Raw genomic sequence first — 19,693 nt, forward strand, 5'->3', positions numbered from 1 at the left:
TCTGCTGCTTCCCAGCGTCTCCTTCTTCCTCCCTATAAATCATGTCAGCTAGCCGTTGCATTCCACCAAGCAACCAACCACCAACTAACTCGCCATCCAACCACCTCCAACTCTAGCTCCATCCGCGGCTTGGAGCTCCCTTCTTACAAGTCGATCGATCGAGTAGTCGACAAGCGCAATGGCGGCGGCGGCGGGTGGCACGAGTTCGAGGTCGTCGTCATTGCTGGCCATGGTGTTCGTCGCCGTCGCGGTGCTCGCGCGGGCGCAGGGTGAGCGCGCGGCGACGTTCACCATCACCAACAACTGCGCCTACACGGTGTGGCCGGGGCTGCTGTCCAGCGCGGGGTCGGCGCCGCTGTCCACGACGGGGTTCGCGCTCGCGCCGGGGGCGTCGCAGGCGGTCCCGGCGCCGTCGGGGTGGTCGGGCCGCATGTGGGGGCGCACGCTCTGCGCCGCCGACGGCGCCGGGGCGAAGTTCTCCTGCGCCACCGGCGACTGCGGCTCCGGCGACGTGCAGTGCAACGGCGGCGGCGCCGCGCCGCCGGCCACGCTGGCCGAGTTCACCCTCGACGGCAGCGGCGGCCTCGACTTCTTCGACGTCAGCCTCGTCGACGGCTACAACCTTCCCATGCTCATCACCCCCAGCGCCACCTCCGGCTCCGGCAAGTGCGCGGCGACAGGGTGCGTGGCGGAGCTGAACGGCGCGTGCCCGGCCGACCTGCGCGTGGCGTCGGCGTCGTCGGCGTCGGGGCCGGCGGTGGCGTGCCGGAGCGCGTGCGAGGCGTTCGGGTCGGCGGAGTACTGCTGCAGCGGCGCGTACGGGAACCCGAACACGTGCCGGCCGTCGGCGTACTCGGAGTTCTTCAAGGCGGCGTGCCCTCGCGCCTACAGCTACGCCTACGACGACTCCACCTCCACCTTCACCTGCGCCGCCGGCGCCACCGACTACGCCATCACCTTCTGCCCCGCCGCTCCCACCAGGTAAAAATAAAATAAATAAAATCCGCAATTGCAATAGTAAATAATGACCCCGCTAGTTAAAAAAAAGAAAATTCTTACTACTCCAGTAATTAGCAGTTACGGAGTACTAGTAAGTCGCAATTAAAGAAAGAAAACGTTGTTGTTATTATTATTATTATTCCTGGATTTGATCACGTTAATTTAGTTGGATTTTTGACCTTGGTTGGGTGTGCGAGAGGGGAAGCTGACAAAAAGAAAGAGGTTAGGTGAGCCATTTCGAGGAGGTGTGGTGATGGTGCTAACGGCTAGTAACGGATAAAAAACGGCTAGAACTGACACGCGGGGCCCATGTGGCCGCACTGCACGTTTATCATTAACTAACAAAACAATTGACAAAGTGGGCCCCAATGTGGTCAACTTTTGACGCTATTTCCACGTCACTGACAACTGGACCCAAAGTACTCAGCTCATTTATTACGGCTGGTCCCAACCTTAGTAAGGTTTGATGGTGTGCCCCACCTGTCAGTGAGAGTAACTTGGTTTGGTCATATTGCTAATCATGTTGTTTTTGTTGTGAACAGCGTGAAGTCGTCGGGGCAGAACCCGCAGGCCGCCGGGCTGCAGCAGCTCAACGACACCATGGTCTACTTCGGCGGCGGCGGCGGAAGCCCGCAATCCAGCGGCGCGACGACCACTTCGGCTTACTCCTCCATTGCCGCCGCCGTATTCTCGGTCGCCGCCGTCGCTCTCGCCGCTCTGCTCTGAGCCGCCTTGGCTGGCAGCCTGGCACGTCGGCGTCGGCGTCAAAATGTCCACGTACACACACGGCGGCGCAATGGAGCAGGTTGGCCGCCGGCGGCCGCCTCCTGGCTGCGCTCCACTGCGCAGTGGGCCCCTGGAGGAAGACAGTGTTGACCGAGCTCTGTTACAGGGTTGACCTAGATATCGATGATTATAGTTTTAGTAATTCTTTTTGATTTTTTTGGGGGGATTTTAGTGTATTTATTAGGTGATTTTGTTGGGGCGGAGACGGATGATTCGTTCATTCTTTGTTACACCAAAATCAGATTATGTATGTAGGGTTTGATTTTGCATGAGATTAGTTACTAGTGATTTGAAAGGGATTTGTAGTACTAGTACAGCATCATTGTTGCTAGTACGAAGGGTACAAGGAGCTAGCTCTGACGTGATCGCATCGCTAATGCAGATAAGGACAGTTCCCATTCAGTGGACTTGGGCATAAATAAAAAAGGCGGCATTCTTCACATATTGTGTAATGATGGGTTCAACTTGCACGTTTTTCTTGTCCACAAAACTCGCCATTCTATATTCTTCTCAAAAGCTACTATTCTCAAAAGCTACTAGTATTCGGCTAACGATTTCGTGTCTGACCAAAGATCATTACGAACGCACTATGTTGGGGTAGTAACACATTTACTAGTGGTATTAGTTAGAGTGTCATTTGACATTTGGTGTGATTTAAATAATACTTCATCCGTTTCAAAATGTTTGACACCATTGACTTTTTAGTACGTGTTTGACCATTCGTCTTATTCAAAAAATTTAAGTAATTATTTATTCTTTTCATATCATTTGATTCATTGTTAAATATACTTTCATGCACACATATAGTTTTACATATTTCACGATTTTTTTAATAAGACGAATGGTCAAACATGTGCTAAAAAGTCAACGGTGTCAAACATTTTGAAACGGAGGGAGTATAAGAAAGAGCAATCAGTTGACACCTTGACGGTACGTGATCAATAATGTTTACTTCTAATTACATTCTACAAAATGGCTACATCTTCGCTGGTGGTCCACGTCACTGGTCTTCGCTGGCGATGTCTTAAGTGCGCCGCTAGCGAAAACCGCAACACCTTCGCTGGCGGGCCCGCTTACTCGACTGCCATTGAAGATTAGTTTTCGCTGGCGGTCCAAAGTCCCCCACCCCTCGTTACGTTGTTGCTAACGGTTTTCGCGTACGGCCGCCGGCGAAAATGTTAGAGCGACGCCATGAAAAATCGTTTTTTAAAATAGTGGGTGATCAATAATGTTGACTTCAAATTACATTATACAATTTTCTCAGGGATATAACCAAATTGTAGTGTGAAGGAAAAAGAGGGAAATGGAATTTTTTTCAGCGGGGAATGGAAATTGATTATTCAACAATCTGAATAGGAATAGGCGTTGTCGACCATTTCACACTCCTTACATTGATCTATTAATGATTTTATAATGTTTCCTTAAAAATTGATCTTTCAGACACCAATGAAAATGATGACAGCAACCAAGACAAAAAAAAGGAACAAGACAGCTAGACATTATTACATAGAGCTATCGGGGAACCTTGAGACTAAAATACATGATATTGGTGGCAATCGGTGTCATCAAAGAGGCAAGATGGAATGGCAAGTAGTAAGAGGCAGGGGTGGGAAAAAAAACTTGGGGTTTTCATGAGCTCGACCGATCCGTTTGGGCTCGCATAGCTTTGGTTTGGCTTGAAAACCAATAAGCCAAGCCCGAGCCGCTCGTTTCTGAAACAAGTTGAGCTCGAGCTACCTCACAAGGCGCTCCTTCGGCTCGGTGAGATTGCACACTTGGCCTGATCAGCCCAGCATGGCCATTCGTTTGATGGCCTGGCCCAATTAAAAAACTTAAGTCCTGTGACCCTTTCTAGTTTTTCACTCCGTCCCTATCTATTTCCATCGACGCCACCACATAGAGCTAGGAACACCTCCATCTATTCCCATCCATCTAGATTCAGGAAAAAAGCTGAAGGTTGATGATGACTTGCTATTGTGTTGTTGGCTGTTGCTTGCATCTTGGCAATTTCCTTGCTGAAATGTGACTTTGATGGTTGTATTGACTATTTATCGACTATATTGAACTATTGGAGTAAATTTCTAACTTGATTGCTCATTGCTCTATGTTGATGTGTTGCCAGTAATCGCTTGGAACTCCCATTAAGAAATATTTTTGTTGATAGGCTCGCGAGCTGGCCTGAGCTCAACTAGTCAAGAATGAGGATTGAGGCGAGCCAAGCTGTTGTTTTACGTCATGACAACAACCAAGCCAAACCGAGTCAAGCGTCCCTTGTCACAAGCTTACACGAACCAAGCCAAGTCTAGCCCAATTCATTTCCAACCCCGGTAAGAGAAGAACACAAGTTTAGCGGATGTTCGATATCCAAACAGTAAGGAAGGTTTTCAATGTTGCTTTCAATAAAAGTATCACTGTTGCTATTGATGGTGCTGCTACATAAACTAGGAGCAAAATAGGAAATAAAATGTGTTCAAATAAAAAAAGAGGGCAGCTAGCCCACGAGATACCGTACAAAAGTAAAGTCACGGGACAATTTTAATGCGTGATTAATTTGTACACTATGCCGTACCACAGGTACCGGGTACCAGGTATCACAGGTACTAAGTGCCAGGTATCACAAGTATCAGGTATCGGGTACCAGGTATCACAAAGTACTAGGTGCCAGGTATCACAAGTATCAGATACCATGTACCAGGTATCACATGTACCAGGTATCAGGTATCACAAGTATCAGGTACCAGGTGTCACAGTTATCGGGTATCGGGTATCAGGTACCAAGTATCACAGGTACTAGGTGCCAGGTATCACAAGTATCAGGTGTCACAGGTATCGGGTACCAGGTACCAGATATCACAGGTACTAAGTGCCAGGTATCATAAGTATCAGGTACCAGCTATCACAGGCACCAGATACCATGCAACTGGTACCACCCCTGGCACCTGGTACCTTGGGTACCAGCTGGTACCTGGTACATTTGGTACTGATTGGGTACCGACTGATACTTGGTACCTGGTACCTTGCTGGTGACTAGGTATCACAGACTTTGGTACCTGGGTACCAGGCCTGATACTGAGGTATATACAGATAAACTTGTGCTTTTGATGATGCATGTACTAGTTCACTGGTTACCAGCTGCACGCGCGGATACAGGAAAGCCTAGTTCTACCATGCAGTCATACAGGATGACTTGACTGGTTCTTGGGCCTGCCATCGTGCATGCATGCACACATTCACTAAGTGCATGGACCCCACTATGCATGACCTACTGCGACATATGTACCAGACGCATATACTACGAGAGAGCGGAAACGGAGGCGGGCCTAAAGGCCATAGAGCTGTTTGTGTCAGGACACGATTTGAGACTCGATCCCGTGTGACGGGATCCCGTTGTATAGTTTTTCTGTAAAAAAAAATGTTGAAAAGAAGCGGCAGATGTATAATCTATTTTGCTTTATTAATATGACACAAATTTGCATCATGTTGGAAGATTATTTTTACACATGTTAATATGACATGAAATTGTATCATGTTGACACAAATTGAGAACTACGCTACAATACCATATCGGTATTAAGAGTCGACTATTCGACTGCTAACTAATGCACAAGATTATAGCGCATTTTTTTGCAACAATATTACAATATGTAATGAGAGGTTATTTTGTATTGTAGTGTAGTTAATGTCGTATGGAGCATGCCTTTGGTGAGACGTCTAAAAGCGGCTCCAGTGTGAGGTTTAAATCCATTTTGATGAATAAATATCAAAGCATGCACTCTGTGACGGCTGACTCGTGCTTGTCAAATAAAAAAAAAGGTCGAATCGAACTCAACCGATTTTTTTTAAAAAAAATCACTTATTTCCCATGATCATTGGCACATACAGGGTAGACATAGTGATTGAAGGTTTTTTTTTTCATATTAATCCCATAAATCGATTTGAACAGTACAGCTATCAAACCAAATCTTTGCTCCTTTTTCTTGAATTGCAGCAGTCGAATTAGCATTGAAGCTACTCGAAGAAAACACGACGACACCTTAAGTACTTAGAGCAGGCACAATAATAAATTTAAGCTGTGACTATAACATATCCACGTAAATAAAAATGATGAAATGGTGAAGAAAGAGAACGTGAGAGGACAACTATAAATTGTCGCCGCTTGCCTTAACTTCTCATGCATGTAAGCTATAATTGGACGGTAAGCTTCCAAGACATCATACAACATAGCAATTGGATTACACATCTAACAAAAAGTGATAATATCATAATACTACCATTTATATAATTGAACAAAGTAATTTTAACTCAAACTCCATATGATGATGTGGAAGGTTTTAAAGCTATCAGCGAGTTATATTATTGAACTTGCTCTTAGAGCAACATCAATGTATAATACCGAAGTGAATATTAGTGTGGGACCATTTGTCACTTGGTATTAGTTAAATCAGACACCACAATGCATATGGATAGATAAGAGGTATTAAGATGGGGCCCACAAAAAAAACGCCGTTCCAAATTCTATCACAAATGTCTAACAGTTGTCTGAAAACTCTGAACAACTATTATATTTTACTCCTTCCTGTCAGCAGTAGCAGAAATTCCTGGTAGTCTTTATTACCTGCTCTCACAATGGCTAGCTACTACTCCCTTCATTTTTGAGATGTTTCCGTTTTGAGATGTTTCCTAATATAAGGCATACATGAATGCATGCTATTAACTAGCACTTCTTTCTCACTAAATTATTATTTTTTTCAATGCACCATCCTTAAGATCTTTAATTTTATTGGGTGCATGCATTATACTCCCTCCGTATTTTAATGTATGACGTCGTTGAATTTTTGACCAACGTTTGACCATTCGTTTTATTCAAAATTTATGTGAAAATATGAAAATATTTATGTCATGCTTAAAGAACATTTGATGATGAATCAAGTCACAATAAAATAAATAATAATTACGTAATTTTTTTAATAAGACGAATGGTCAAACGTTGGACGAAAAGTCAACGGCGTCATATATTAAAATATGGAGGTAGTATATTTATTAGGGTGATCCAAATTATGAGGTGATAATAACTACTCTCTCTGTCCCAGAATATAGGGATTTTTAGGGCCGGATACGGGTATTAAGAAAGTAGGCAGAATTAAATGGGAGAAGGTTGTGATTGGTTGAGAAGTGGAGGTAGGTGAGAAAATTGAATGGTGAAGGGCTGTGATTGATTGAGAAGAGAACGTTGGTGAAGAAGTTATTATGTTTTGGGGCAAAACTTGAATGCTAGAAGTCGTTATATTTTGGGATAGAAGGAGTATTTCTTGGCCTTTATGGGTTAAGTGTGGTTGTGCATTATATTTTGGAATGTAGGGAGTACCATAAAGTAAGACATCATTTATTACTTATTCACAGCTTTAATAGTACATTTTGGACATCCTTAGAGCGGGTACAATAAGCTGACTAGGCGGGCTCCAAAATTATGCACTACAGCATATTCCTATGTGGAGGGAAGAGAACTGATGGGAGAGAAGAAAATGGATGACAAATTTGTCGCCAGGCGATATCTCTCTTCTCAACGCGACTGCAGTCCAACTCGACTATTAAAAACACGCTTTGTGGGTCCCGCACACCACAGCCAATCCCCTTCCCCACCGAGCGAGATCGATCTCTCTTCCCCCTCCACCCCAGCCGAGCCCGCTCGATCTCCACCCACCCCTCCCGTGCGATCTTGTGCGCTCGACTCCCACGCGCGATTTCCGCCTCTCCCTCGCACGCACAATCTACCTCCTCTCTGCTTACTACTTCATCCACGAGCGCGAAAATAAATCTACATCTTCCTATTTTGCTGGCCCCAAAAATCCGGTGGATTGACGATGCCGCCTCCACTATCCGCCTTCCCTCTTCTACCTTGCTTAATCGCTCACCGAAAACCCTAGTTCTTTACCACCAAGGCACTAACAACCTTGTCTCGCCAGAGGAAGAGAGAGGTTGCGCCACCTCCATGTACCATCGCGAGCTTTTCTTTAAACTCCCGGTGTTTTAAAAATTGTGATATATGTGCCCGTATGCAATAAGTACCTTGTTTTTTTTAGGATATCAATGGTATTTGAGTTATGACATAATAGTGCCTTGTAATTTTTGTACTACAGAGAATTTGGTCCTGGCAGAAATGGCTATAAGGGTACAATTTGCTCTTGATCATACACATGGATATGTACATGTTATAATTAATTATTTGATTATAAGATATAGTAAGTAAATAAACAATCTATTATACTAGTAGTGGGCTTTAACAATAGCCTATTAGTGAGCAACTGGCTATACTATTAGCTTTGCTAGCCTATAGCCCAACAAAGCAGTTTCCACGTAAGCACATAGTGACACGTCATAGCCACGGCAGCGACCTCGCTGGCTGAACTCAACCACTTGAAAAATACCGAGCTGGTTCAGTTTCCCTCCCCAACTGCTCCCCCCCCCCCCCCCCCCCCCCTCCACCTCCTCCTCCGCCGCCGCCGCCGCGCCGCCCGATGCGCCTCCTCGCCGCGGCGGCGAGAGCACCCCGTTCGTCACACCGCCATTTCCTCCTCTCCTCCAGCTTCCACCTCTCCTCCGCCGCCACCTCCACTACCACCTCCTCCACCTCCTCCTACGATCCCGTCAAGCAATTCCTCCTCCTCCTCCCCTCCAACACCCACTCCCACCACCACCACCTCTCCCTGTCGGCCTCCCTCCGCCGCGACGCCGTCCTCGCGCTCGCTCGCCTCATCAAGGTCTCCCCGCCATGCCTCCTCGCGCTCCACGCGCTCACCTCCCCCACGTCGTCGTCGTCGTCGCCGTCACCGCTCCCGGCCCGCTTCGCCGCCGCGCTGCGCCTCGCCGCGTCGGCCCAGGCGCTCCGCCCCTTCGCGTCGCTCCTCCTCGCGGCTCTGCTGCCGGATGCGACCCCTGATCTGCTAGCGTTCTGCGAGGGGTTCCGTGGGCGTAGCGGGAGGTACGCCGCGCGCCGCCTCGCCCTCCATGCCTTCCTCGCCGCTGGCATGGCTGACGAGGCGCTCGACGTGCTCGCGCGCGTCCGCCGCGCCGGGGACACGCCCAGCCTCTCTGCATTGGCGGCGCTGCTGCGCCTGCTCTTCCGTGGCGGGGAGGTCCGGGCTGCCTGGAAGGTGTTCGAGGAAATGGCTGCGAGGGGACCGAGGCCTAACCTTGCCATATTCAACGCCATGATCTTTGGGTTGTGCCACAGGGGTCTTGTACGTGTCAGCGGTGGCCTGCTCGGCGTAATGGGGAGGTTCCACGTCGTCCCGGATGCGTGCAGCTATAACATCCTGATGAAGGGGCACTGCGTGTATGGGCAGGCAGAGGATGCCTTCAATCTGTTTGACGAGATGCGCGTGACAGGTTGTTGTCCTACTATCGTCACGTATAACATATTGATGAATGAGCTTTGCCGTGAGGGCAGGATGGTGGAGGCAAGGAGGCTGTTTGATGAGATGTTGCAGGCTGGAGTTGAAGTGAATACAATCACGTTCAATGTTTTGATTGATGGTTATGCAAAGGCTGGTCAGATGGAGAACGCTAACATGGCCTGCGCAGAGATGAAGGCCATGGGATTAATGCCTGACTGCTGCACCTTCAACATTCTTTCGGCTGGAGCATACAAGTTTGGGAAGGCTGCGTTGTTTGTACTTGATCAGCAGCAGTTGCATGAAATGTTTGGTTCACAGTTGTCAACAGATGGGATAGATATGTTGATCTGTAGACTTTGTTGGGATGGGCGATTGGATGATGCCTGGGAGCTCCTGTGTAGCGCTATTGAGAAGGGTGTTCAAGTGAGCGTTTCAGGATTTAATGCGCTGATTGCTGCATATAGCAAGGAGGGATTTGATGAAGAAGCTTTTGAGCTATATAAAACTATGAACAAATTAGGTCTTGCACCATCATCATCAACTTTGAATTACTTGATAATGGGACTGTGTAATCGTGGGAGACTTGATCAGGCACGGCTGTTCTTAGAATATATGGTTAGAATGGGATATTGTGTGATTGCATCTTTTACCATCTACTTGGACTCATCCTTCAGAGCTGGTGATGTATTAGGTGCCTTGAAGTGTTGGGATGACATGAAAATAGTTGGTTTACAGCCTGATTTTGTTGCCTTCTCGGCATATGTCAATGGTCTTTGCAGACTAGATTTTCTAGATGAGGCTTACAATGGTTTTATCGAGATGATAAGAAGAGGGCTTGTTCCAAATAATTTTACTTACAACTCCCTCATATCTGCATTTTGTAGGGCTGGGAATGTGTCTGAAGCATTGAAATTAGAGCAGAAGATGAGGCAGAGTGGCCTTGTTCCTGATATTTTTACGAGGAACATTTTAATTGATGGCTTTTGCAGAGAAGGGGGATTGAACACAGCTAATAACCTTTTCTTTGGCATGTACAGTATTGGTTTAACTCCAGATGTTGTGACATATAATACAATGCTCAATGCATATTGCCGCTCTAAGGATATTAATGGTGCCATGATTTTCATGAATAAGATGCTTGCAGATGGCTGTGAACCTGATATTTTCACATATAATATTTGGATGCACAGCTTGTGTAGCAACCATCTGCTGAATCGAGCAATGATGTTACTGGATGAATTAGCTGCAACGGATTGTGCTCCTAATTCTGTTACATACAACACATTGATGGATGGGATCTGCAGCGATGTTCTAGATCGGGCCATGATTCTGACTGGCAGACTGATTAAGTTGGCTTTTCAACCCAACAATGTCACAATTAACATTTTGTTTTCTCATTTCTGCAAGAATGGTTTTGGAAAGCGGGCTCTTGTGTGGGCTGAGAAGCTGAGAGATGATTCCTTCAATTTTGATGATGCTACAAGGAATATACTTGACTGGGCATACAGGGATATGGAGGATGATCCTCATGCTAGCAGTGCAGACATTGATAAGTGCCTATTTCTCGAGTTCTTAATGCTCATGACATGCACAACTATTCGCAACAGCAGATCCTTCAAGTTTACACATGTACCTATAAATACAGTTTTTGGTCATTCTGGCAGAAAAAGTTTGGATACTGGATGATCATTGAAATGTTGAATTCATATCCGCGTGAGCTACTGGATAATTTTCAGGTCATGGACAGCTCTGCTGCAGGAGTAACATATTCACTGTTATGCTTTTTCATGACTGACAGTGCGATAAGATGCAATGGCTACTGTTCACATTGTTACTGTCAAATGGAAAGTCAAAGGATTTCAGGAATATATGGTGATGGAAAACAAAGAGTAGGTTTCTGACAAGGGTGTTGTTTGTTCCTTGTTGTCTCATTTTATCTAGCTAATGAGAAACAATCGTAAATGAACTGACTGATACTGATAGGCTGCTGGCAAGAATCTTTTAAAGATGTTGCCTGCTTAACAAGAGGTTTGAAACTTCTTAAAATTCCTTTGATTTGTTGATCATGATAATTTTATAATTTTATAAACTCGTCACAGTTTGCTTTGTACCAGATGCAGATATCATGTTGGCAGTCACATTGAAATATCTGGGAGTATATATAGACAAGACCATGTGAGCTGTGGTTCTATACTTGAGCATGGATTGATAAACAAACATACACATATCAATGGGGATATCCAGATGGCGAGGCAGGCAATGCAGGTTGTTTTTGTTTTGTTTTGTTTTTTTTTGCTAGGTGTTCTCTATAGCTTCTCTAAGTTTTGTTGTTTCCATATTTTTAGGGATGAGTAGTGAGTTCTGGAGATTACATACTACATTTCTAATACTTTAGATTTCCATGTGAAATTTTGGTAGCACAATTGGATCTGAAACCACCAAATGTACATTCAAATATTCAAGCATACATACTAACATGAAGTGTCTGGATCTTACAATCTGGAGGTTCTCACAATGCATATTAGTGGTCCAGGTTCCAACTGAAGTCATTGCTTTGTTGGTATGCATCTCTTGTTTTTAATCTGTCTGTTGTTGGATATAATTCAGCAGATTAACTTGGCTCTTTAAGTCAGAGCTGTAAACATAAAGTCATGAGTGGATGTGAAACCTGGCTCCTCTAACTGCTAGGAAAGAGTACACAAAACAGAGTTAAATATGCCATTTTTATACAGTTGTTTTTTGACTTGTATCTTTATTGACAGTTGTTGTTCAAGCATAATACTGAAGCTTGCAGCTTGTCCTAGGGATGTTATTGTCTTAATTCTCTCCCATTGTAACCTTTACAGGTCATAGCATGGTCATAAGACAAGATAGCAGTCGCTTCAATATCCATTGCCCCAAACTTGTCATCTTCAATAAGCCATTTACACAAACTGTGTTTTTGTTAACATTGTTGTCTTGGGGTTTTACTTATCAAAGAAATAGCAGAAAATATTTAATATCACTTCTCGGTCCCAATGAACTATCACACATTGGATATGATTTTAATTGAAGTTTTACTATGGTTCTTTCACCTTGCTCATGAATCCATCATGTAGTGATTTATCTGCATTTTGCTGATGAGCAGTGCTATGTTTACTTACAAAATTCTTACTAACAAAGTTCTCAACCATTTGATTCAAGTAGCAGGAAGTTATAGAAAAGCTAGATTCAGTCATGGTATGCCACATCACCGTTAGTAAGTTTGTAACAATTATTTTGTACGTGTAGCTTTTTCCTTTGCTGAATTACTTCAAACTATTTAAGAAGGTTTACAGTTTACACCAGTTGGGATAGTATTTCATGGACAGGTTTCACCTTTAGATTATAAACAGTGGTTACCTTTGTTCTGTTGTGGTTGAAATTTTACCTGCCAAACACTTTGTGAGCATCAGAACAAAAATTTATATCTCGATTTGCTCATATGATTCTGTACATGTTCACAATGTTTCTGAATATTTATCCGGTGCAATAGATGAATTTATTCATGTACGGTACTCAATAATATCTGGATACCACACTGTTGAATACTTGAATGGCCTAGGAATTTGAACTGGTAAGATCAAATTATGGCAAATGCTCTGATGCACTATGGTTATCATAGATGGATTATCGTTAGTCATCTTGCTTCATCAGGCAAAAGCATCCATAGTCTGAGTTGTTTCTGAAAATTTTTTTGAAGGGTGTGTAGTTGATTTCCCACTTCTGTTCTTGTATGATTATTATACCATTTCTGATCTGGCTCAAAACTATCGAAATTTCCTCTGTTCTGTTTTTCTTGTGGTTGAAATTTTAGCTATTCATGACCCGTGAGTAGCAGAGAAAAAAAAATATACTTCAACTTACTCATATAATTCTGTACATGTTCCCAATGTTTGTGAGTACTTATTTGAATATAATAGTTGAATTTAGTAATAGACAGAACTTGGTAATGTTTGGATACCACAATTTGTTGAATGACCTAGCTTTTTAAACTGCTAATAGGACCAGTAAATTCTGGCGAATGATCTAGAAGTTCATTTCTTCTTTTGCTTCTGCAAGTATTTTTTTTATACATGTTTTCTTAGATGGCTTCCCCCATATATATTCCATATTTGGCACAGTGTTTCATAGATTTCTAGTTATGATTTTAACTTAATATTGGAGTCAATCATCTGCTTTATTGTATGTATCTGATGGTTAGTTTGTTTCTTTATGCTTTGAATGCAAAGTGCTTCAAGATCGTAAGATGGGTATGCACTGATCTTAGGTTTAGAATTTCTACTTGTGGCATAACAATATTTGATTGCTGCATCCTGATAGTTCCTGTGATTGGCTTTGCTCAAACCAGTGATCTTATGTTTAACATTGTTGTATGAGTGCCTTTGGTACTATTCATATCTGTGCTCAGTATTGATGTTCTCCTCGATGTCACTTCTTTTGCATATGACTTTCACAAACAGTGGAAAGCCTAAGGACTATGATGTCTGTGAAGGAACCAACGGATGGCCATGCGGTAGATCCGGAAAAATCCTCTGAATCAAGTGTAGGAGTTTGTTCAAAGGAGCTATCTGACAGTGCCAGTATTTCCTGTTGTAGAGACAACCAACGGGACTTAAACTGCAAAGAAGTCCTACACGAATCATCAATCAATAACTCCCCTAACCCCACCGTTTCTCTCATTTTTTTGAATTATTTTTGGGCTCCTTGTTTAATTTACACGTTGTCTTTTACTGTTTTGGGCTCCTCATGCAGATTAGCTTGACGCTTTGCCTTGTGTCCGGTACCATCAACCGGGTGTTGGATGTTTATGCCGTGCATGTATGCTCTATGCGTTTTTTCAAAAAAAAAAAAAAACTCTCAATCCTCTAGGAAACAACGAAGTAGTCCTCCTGGAGATTCATCCTTATTCTAATTTTTTTACGAAAAAGGACTTACCTTTATATGAAATACAATGTAATCCCAAAAAGTACGAGGGCATTCTCAAAAAAACAGATCCTAATCCAATCCCTCCTCTTACTCTGCTGCCAAGTCATCCCCAACACGCAACATCTCTCTGCCCAATCCTCCTCCCGGCCAATCCGCCATCCCCATCCATCAGGCTAATCCATGCGGCCACCTCTCGGCCGGGGGCAAGGACGGCGCCGGCGTTTACAAGGGGACGACATGCCTCCTGTGCTGACCTCCTCTACCGTGATGGCCTCCTCGACCTTGTGGTTGCGTCCACGGGGGGAGGGAGGAGGCGGCACCCGCCCGAGCTGCCGCCGGTGCTCCCCTCCTCCTTCTCCATCCACTTGTGGTGACGGCGGCGGTGGCGGCGGGGGGAGGGCAGATCCGGCGCCCGACGCCGGCGGATCCGCCGTCGTGCCCCCTCCCTTCCCTTGTGGCGGCAGTGGCGAGGGTACCTACGTTGGCGGCAGAGCCGGCCGCGCGTCTGCCGCCGATGCCCTTCCCTCATGGCGGCGTCGGACCGGCCGCCGGCGCAGGACTGCCATACGTCTTCCCCCGTCGCCGCGTTGCCTCTCCGTCCTCTCCTCCGCAGCTTCCCAACCGTTCCCCTCTCAACTCTCGACCTCTCCTCTCTACGCGGAACACCATGACCGTCGCCGCCGAGGTCGACGCATCCCCTGACGGAGAGGAGAGGAGGAGGCAAGCTTGCAATCGCACAACCATCTATCGATTTCTCCCTTCCTTCTCTTTCTTCTTTCTTTCTTTCTTTCGTTTCCCCCTCTCACATGTCAGCTTATTTTTTCTCCTCATCCTCTCCGGATGATTTCACTTTTGCTCGAAATCTCTCATGTTGTTGTGTTGAAGGCGGCGAAGGGGGAAACTTTGGTGGTGGTGGTGGCCGGAGAGGAGGATGGCGGCAGCGGTGGCGATGCCCGATGCGGAGCGGCAGCGGCAGCGGCAGTGACGGCGGCGGGTACGACAAGGCCGGGATGGACTCCGGCAAGTACGTGCAGTACACGCCGGATCAGGTGGAGGCGCTGGAGCGGGTGTACGCCGAGTGCCCCAAGCCCAGCTTCTCTCGCCGCCAGCAGTCGCCAACGTCGAGCCCAAGCAGAAGATCAAGGTCTGGTTCCCAAAACAGAAGGTGAGCAAAAGCATGCAGGGATATACTATCAAACTGGTTTGCCTTTTGTGTGTCTGGCTGTGAAATGTTCTGGACAAATTGGTTGACAATGGAGCAATAGCAATAGTAGTGTTCAATTGTTTGCCTTGGTTGCGCATACTCTGCTTCAACTATATTTAGGAATTGCAAGTCTATGTATTTATTTGTTTTGCTTCCTTTCTTGCATAATGGAACAACCTTTATATAATCAAGGAAGTATACTGTACTTATCAGAGTATGTGCCAGATTAAGCCATCCATTAATTAGATGCTGAAGTAAACTATATGACTATATTGCGATGTATTCTAATTCCACTACTTACAAAACTGTAGGGTATAAGATTTGCTTATTTTTAGAAGATAGGCTAAACGAGGATCCTTTAGGTGACATGGCCAAACTAAGACACATATACATAACGTATTATCATGCATCTGATAGTAATGCAAAACAATGCAGTCCTATTTACTTTCACTGCAGGTATTTAGGCTCATCTTTTATTTTTCTCAAGAGGCACTTAACATGATATACAAAATTTGAAGAGTTACATTCTTTAAAAAACTTCTATGAGTTCTGCCTAAATGATTGTTATCCATAGTGTGCCTAAGTAATTGTTCGATCTAGAGGTGATCCAAAGATTCGTCTATATTAGACGTAACTATAATGCAGTGTTTTTTTTGTTTATTTTTTAGCCTACAAATGTTTGACAAGAAGAGGATGAAAGAGTGACATAGGCGAGCTCTGTAGCATATATAGAATGTTTGCTATCCACTGGTACATCTTTAACCCGAGCCTACCTACTGTATAGATGTGTTTAGTACGTGCTTACTATGCTTAATTTTGGGGATAATATAGTGCGACGTGTAAGAAAATTCAGAACTATGTTGTATGCTCTAGCTGAATTTGTTTACTTCCTACAAAAAAATGGATGAACTACTGATCCAGTTCATGTTGTGATCCTCCTCCAAGGAGTTATTTTTGTTTCTTTGCTATCTGAAAGATTCCTTTTTTTTTTTTTTTGCTTTGTTGAAGTGGAAGGAGCTCATTGGTGTACCTTTGTTGAAATGGCTCCTTTTAATCCTCATTGTTTCACATGTCTGTCTCATTTTCGTTTTTAAGGGACGGGCCTTATTAAAGGTTGTTTAAAAGCTTAAACAAGACTTCTGTTTGATTGATCTTTAGTCCTTATTTTACCTACCAGGTGAATTGTCGCCTCGGGTAAGATATTGCTAACAGGGAATTAACTCTATTTCATTGCCTTGTAATTAACTTGTTATACTAAATCAGAAGATTCTCCGGAGGAGGGGATCAGGGGAGAAGAAACCAAAGAAATGGCAGCAACCCTCTTTTTTCCGGAGGCGATACATTGATACTACTTCGATAGTAGTAGCAGTAGTAGTCGTCGTCTATATGGATATAGAACGCTACAGAGTTCACTACTGCTTTAGCTATTGATACTACTTCAATAGCAGTAGCAGTAGTAATATTTTGGAACTAAACACGGTCATATATATAAGCAACTGCAACGAGGCTATAGGGTCGTAAACAATTCACTGACACGTACCGGGCCTCTCCATGTTTCATGAGACACACGTCATACATGCAGTATGAATTATCACGGTAACAGTACACTATTCACTATTTATATAATCTTGGTGGGCCACAGAAGCCGGTGGAGAGTGTCAAAGTTTACAAGAAGACTCATCTCCCAGCTAAGGAAGCATATTTTCTGCATCAAATCCTCTTTTTATGCAAGCAAATTAGGCATTAATAAGTATGTTGTTGATTATATGATAAACAACTTATATTATGAACAAATAAAATGCATCCGTATAAGCCGACTCTGTTTACTTGCAACCTGTACCTTACCATTTTAACTGTGCGTTTTTTAGGTAAAATTGGTTATATAACATCGAAAGTTTATGTTTTTGGTTTTATAGCACCGAAAGTTACCGGTTCACTTTAATAGCATCTAAAGTTTACTATGTTCCCATTTTTAGCACTTTCATCAATTTTTCCGTCCGTCTTGATTGTTATTGATCCAGCCACACACATGAGATGACATTTCTACCCCTCATTGACATGCATTATACTTGTACTTGTGAGGGGTAGAAACGTCATATCGTGTGTGTGGCTGGATCAAGACGGACGGAAAACGATCGAGAATTGACGGAAGTGGTAAAAATGAGAACATGGTGAACTTTAGGTGCTATTAAAGTGAACCGGTAACTTTCGGTGCTATAAAATAAAAAACGTGAACTTTCGATGCTATATAATCAAATTTGCCTTTTTTTTAATCCTTGTAGACAATTTGCATGCTCGCCAAGTGTTGCATTCTCTGTTTTACAGACATGCTACCTGCCCTTGCAACTGTTTAGTGAAGAATTTTAGATATCTACTCGCCTAATTCCACACAAAACACACCTTCCTCTTCATTATATCATCTCCACTCATTGACATACGTATCTAAACCCGGAAAGGCAAAGTTAACTTAGACTGTGTTTAGTTTAGCGCAAAGTTTAGATTTTAGTTGAAATTGAAGATGATGTGACTGAAAAGTTGTGTGTATATGATAGGTTGATGTGATGGAAAATGACTGAAGTTTGGATCCAAACTTTAAATCTAAACACAGCCTTAAGCATAAAGCCCAGAACTAATAGCCCACCGATAAAATAACTTTTCAACACGTACATAGGCTGGTGAATTGTACTCTTCACAGGCTGAGCTGAACCTTAGGTTGGCTCTAAGTCTGTCTCTATTAGCATCATGGATAAATGCAAAACCCTTAAACAAATATTAACTACTCGTTGCAATTTTATTTAATATACGTTCTGCATAATAAACCTATTGGTTCTCGTCATCAAACCCATTTATAACTAAACTCTGCTTTTTTGACGAATCTCTGTTGTCCTCACATCACATGTTACCATTTGCCTTTTCAAACTGTCCCATTTTCACCTGCCCTTACTTCGTAAAAAAAAATCTTTCCCAATTTCTGTTAAACAAAAAATCCCCATATCATATTGTGTTGTTCAATCAAATTAATATACATATAATATACCATAGCGTAAGGTCTAAATGACCTTGATTAGGTACACTTCTACCTACGCAAGTCAAGTGTTAGTGTGCGCGGCGCTCACATTTCTAGTACTCTTGAAAGGCCTGACAATAATTCGTTTTTCAGAACATAAAACTGCTGATCAATCTGTGAGATTAAGCTTCATGAACTGGATTCTTATTTCTGTACCAGTTATTCTGAATGAATCTGGTACCGCAAAAAACTGTGGTGATTCTTTGCTGCAGGATGATGTCAACGATTGAACAGATGTACAGCTTTGTTATTGGCACTATTCTGCTTCTTATGCGATCTCACCGTTGTGAAGGTTCTTAGTCATCATCTGCTGGTTGTCATTTGCCATTCGACTTGGGCAAAAATGTTTTGTAAGTGATGAATCTGCTTCGCTTTGGATGTGATGACACCCTGGACCAACGGCCCAACCTGAACACCTGGGCTTGATGGAGCACAAGTTTGAACCGGGCAATTGTTCCTTTTGAACTCCAAATAAAATAAAGCAAAGAAAGGAAAATTTCAGCATCCTGAATGCGTCGACACCAAGTAGAATAAGTCTGTGTTTGGTTTCAGGGTTGGAAACTAATCCTTTCAGCACGAAAAACGGAGCGATCCATTAGCACATGATTAATTAAGTATTAGCTTTTTTTAAAAAAAATGGATTAATTTGATTTTTTAAGTAACTTTTGTATATAAATTTTTTTTAAAAAAATGCACTGTTTAGCAGTTTGAAAAGCGTGCATGCAAAAAACGAGCGAGGGGGTTAGGAAAAGGGACATCCGAACACACCCTTAAAAGTGACTCGTAAACACCGCAAATACATGTACTTCACAACTACTCCCTCCATCCAAGAATATAGGGTATTATTTCTAAAATAGCACAAATTAAGAAAGAGAAAATAGTATATCTGTGTAGCTTGAAAAAACATCCTTGACAAAGTAGTAGTAGTACCAGTACGTTCTCTGTAATCTTTTTGGTTTTTGACACGGATGGTGTGGAGTAGTGGTACTAGTAGACGTTCTCTGTATTTTTTAGTTTCTCACAGAAATCGATTGATGGAGGGCTTGCAGTCCTTGCTTGTTTTGGGAGAAGATAAATCCACTATATTTCTGGATATATCAATGGGGCAAAATCCCCTATACTTCTAGACATAGTGAGTATTTCTTTCGTCCCTAGTTTTAACATAAGAATTTATCAGAAAAAAAAATAGTTTCAGAGTGGTCCACTACACCTCTTTGAACCAATAGTACTCTCTCCTCATCATTTTCTCTCCATATTACTAAAAGATATAATTTTTTTTCAACATTTTCCTTAATT

General features: G+C 43.4%; 3 protein-coding genes across 8 annotated transcripts; all 3 read left to right on the forward strand.

Annotated features, from left to right (window-relative positions):
- Positions 1-2,226, forward strand: LOC127753441 (thaumatin-like protein 1b). The gene is made up of 2 exons (XM_052278923.1): positions 1-981; positions 1,542-2,226. The coding sequence occupies exons 1-2, from the start codon at positions 179-181 to the stop codon at positions 1,723-1,725; spliced, it is 987 nt and encodes a 328-aa protein (XP_052134883.1). The 5' UTR covers positions 1-178; the 3' UTR covers positions 1,726-2,226.
- Positions 2,227-8,267: 6,041 nt separating this feature from the next.
- Positions 8,268-14,042, forward strand: LOC127752440 (pentatricopeptide repeat-containing protein At3g22470, mitochondrial-like). 5 transcript variants are annotated; one of them, XM_052277799.1, is made up of 3 exons: positions 8,268-11,207; positions 11,294-11,444; positions 13,661-14,042. In XM_052277799.1, exon 1 carries the CDS (start codon positions 8,301-8,303, stop codon positions 10,863-10,865), a length of 2,565 nt encoding a protein of 854 aa, XP_052133759.1. In that variant the 5' UTR covers positions 8,268-8,300; the 3' UTR covers positions 10,866-11,207; positions 11,294-11,444; positions 13,661-14,042. The 5 variants fall into 5 exon arrangements, with proteins under 5 accessions (XP_052133759.1, XP_052133758.1, XP_052133757.1 ...); XM_052277798.1 differs by lacking the exon at positions 13,661-14,042 and adding an exon at positions 11,525-13,651; XM_052277797.1 differs by lacking the exon at positions 13,661-14,042 and adding an exon at positions 12,026-13,651.
- A 659-nt stretch (positions 14,043-14,701) lies between these two features.
- Positions 14,702-16,255, forward strand: LOC127752442 (homeobox-leucine zipper protein HOX9-like). 2 transcript variants are annotated; one of them, XM_052277803.1, is made up of 3 exons: positions 14,702-14,846; positions 15,012-15,291; positions 15,999-16,255. In XM_052277803.1, the coding sequence occupies exons 2-3, from the start codon at positions 15,083-15,085 to the stop codon at positions 16,033-16,035; spliced, it is 246 nt and encodes an 81-aa protein (XP_052133763.1). In that variant the 5' UTR covers positions 14,702-14,846; positions 15,012-15,082; the 3' UTR covers positions 16,036-16,255. The 2 variants fall into 2 exon arrangements, with proteins under 2 accessions (XP_052133763.1, XP_052133761.1); XM_052277801.1 differs by having other exon boundaries at positions 14,758-15,291.
- The last annotated feature ends 3,438 nt before the right edge of the window (positions 16,256-19,693 follow it).

The sequence above is a fragment of the Oryza glaberrima genome, chromosome 10 (genome assembly GCF_000147395.1).
Source record: "Oryza glaberrima chromosome 10, OglaRS2, whole genome shotgun sequence".
NCBI classification, from domain to species: domain Eukaryota; kingdom Viridiplantae; phylum Streptophyta; class Magnoliopsida; order Poales; family Poaceae; genus Oryza; species Oryza glaberrima.